General features: G+C 39.0%; 1 protein-coding gene across 1 annotated transcript in view; it reads left to right on the forward strand.

The window, feature by feature from the left end:
* LOC107743094 (plexin A3-like) overlaps nucleotides 1-2,651 on the forward strand; it is a 182,559-nt gene that overhangs the window by 66,772 nt on the left and 113,136 nt on the right. Inside the window, exon 4 of the mRNA XM_016556207.1 lies at nucleotides 1,721-1,861. Coding sequence (XP_016411693.1) covers nucleotides 1,721-1,861 — 141 coding nt within the window. The remainder of the gene's footprint in view (nucleotides 1-1,720; nucleotides 1,862-2,651) is intronic.

Raw genomic sequence — 2,651 nt, forward strand, 5'->3', positions numbered from 1 at the left:
TTTTTTTCTTTTTTTTTTCTTGATCTTCAATACAGTTCACTGATGCTTGGGCCCTGTTGAAGCCCTACTGTCTTCTTTTCTGTTTACACTGAAGGAAAACTCATACAGGTTGACATGGAGGTTAGTTAACTATGTTTTAAGTTGATTTTTATTTTTGGGTGAACTGTCTCTTTAAGTGTATTCGAATCAATTAAATTGTGAACAATACATGCCGTCTCTCTTTTTCCATTGAACTGCTTTCTACTTTCACGAATTGATCCGGTTCCACGAGGGTATCGCAAAACCTGGCGGCTGGTGTTAAACCGATCCGTTTAAACGAGGGAACTCTGTAGCCAAAGGCTGCGAAAAACGACACTACAGCTGGTGGCGCATGAATTGACGAATCGCAGACAGAGTCCGTCGTGTTTCTAGGCCTTCTGTCCTGCTGCCCGGGGAGACGTGGGCTCTGACTTGGCCGGCGATATGTGACACCCAATATGGCAGCCTTCGACTAATTGATGCCACCTTGTCAACCCTAATTACTGCAACTGCTGCAATGAGGAGGCAGCTAATTAACAGACTAACGATGTTTGTCACTTCAGACCGACCCAGATATTTAGGAGACGGCCCAAGTCCGCTGCCAGTGCATCTGTTTCGGGTGTTTTTTTTTCCACCTCACACCTTCTTTCGCTTCTTCTTCTCATTTTGATCTCTCTGCCGTTTCCCAAATGCCATTTCGTACCTTTTCGGTGGGAATTTAGTTTACTTGCAGCTTGGTTTCAATCTCCTATCACATTGGTGTCAGAATTGATTAGGACCGAGGCGCGCGCTGACGTTCGGCGGGTAGGGAAATAGGTGAGCTCTCTGACTTTAAATGCGGTTGTCAGCCGCTCTCTGTGTTTTTTCCCTCAGTCGTCACTTCAAAGATGTTTTGAATTTGACATATTTAGAGCTCGCTTTTTACCCAGCAAGCTCAACTACACTAATTATCAGTGTGAGGAAACAGAGGAGTCGCTAATGATGAGGCAGCGGGGGTTCGAGTGTGTGTGTGTGTGTGTGTTGTTAAAATGTAATTGATTTTTATCGCACATCTGATCAGATGCTGTAATCTCTCTCCGCTGCCGCGTTCGCTCAAAGTTCTGCGTTCGTTTTCTAGGTCAGCCAAGGAATTCTGCATTCATGAGGAAAATTGTAATACTGCGTGTGTCAGTGATAGTCAGATGTGTAAGTGATGATATGCCACCAACCAGAAACACTGTGCGGTAAAGTCACAGTAAAATACCTGGAATTTAAAATCAAACACTATGAAAATGCTTTTTTTTTTTGTGATCTAAGTATGTTTAGTGAGGAAATAATGTAAGGTGGGATTTGATTTGATTTGTTTTGATTGAAAAGTGGGCGGGTGCATAACAAAATACAGTAAAGTGATTTGGATGGGAGAGTCTCACTGGAAAAAAAAAAGGTGGGGAAACAATTTTAGTCAGAAATTGCAAATTACAAAGAAACGGCAAGTAACAGTGAATTAAACATGAAATATTGAAGTAGAAAGACTAAAATAGTATTTTCCATTAATCTTGGTTTTATGACTTAGAAAAATCATATTTTATTGTATAGGAGGTATGGAAATGTTATGTGTTAATGAACGATTACAAAGACACACTGAGGGATCGTTCAAAATCAGATTTCGAAGAAACGTTTGATTCCATGTTGAATTGAACTCAGTCTTTTATTTTGTTTTCAGATTCGAGTGGATGGTATACCGCCGCCTTCGGAGAACGCTCTGCTGTATGAGACGGTCCCCGTCGTGGAGGGAAGCCCGATTCTCCGTGACATGGTGTTCAGTCCTGATTATCAGTACATCTATCTGCTGAGCGACAAACAGGTGAGAATTATTCTGAAAGTGAACGATTCTGATGAGGTGAGGCGACTAATTCTAGGAAAAATATATGCATGTCTATTGGACAGGCTTTGTCTCTTTTAGACAGCTCTTTCTTTGTTTTCGTTTATATGGGATGATCCAAAATAGGAATTTTGGCTGATACTGATAAGCCGGTATTTATCTTATTTGGCCGATAATGTTTTTTTGCAATGTACAGTAGAACATTTTTTTTTTTATTTTGCGACTTATTTATTTTGAGAAAAAATAAGGAACAAATCTACTTTACTTATCTGCCAAAACAGATTATTTAAAAAAATATACAATACCGTTCAAAAGTTTTGGTAAGAAATGAATACTGTTGCTCAGCAAAGATGCATTAAATGGATCCAATGTGAGTTAAGTTTATTTATTTATTTATTTATTTATTTATTATTTATTTTTTGATGTAATTAGGGCTGGGTAAAAAATATCAATATCTCGATATTAATCGATTATAATTTTTACGGAACGATATAGATTCTTAAATCCCAAGAATCGACTAGTCTAGCCTGTTTTCAGTTAATGGACGGAACGTTGAAGAGCACTTCCCATTCAATATATCACAATAAGCATTGTGCTTTGGTAGTTTTAATATGAAACAAAGTCTCAGATTTCAAATTCTGTCCATTGTATTGCAGTATTCAAACAATAAATGCCGTTTTGGCGCTGTTTAATGTGGAGTGACAGATCGCTGTAGCGCCTCAGTTCAACAGCGCAAGGCGCACGTGAACTGATCATCTCCTCCACATTAATA

The sequence above is a fragment of the Sinocyclocheilus rhinocerous genome, unplaced genomic scaffold (assembly GCF_001515625.1).
Source record: "Sinocyclocheilus rhinocerous isolate Xijiao unplaced genomic scaffold, SAMN03320098_v1.1 scaffold797, whole genome shotgun sequence".
In the NCBI taxonomy this organism is placed as follows: domain Eukaryota; kingdom Metazoa; phylum Chordata; class Actinopteri; order Cypriniformes; family Cyprinidae; genus Sinocyclocheilus; species Sinocyclocheilus rhinocerous.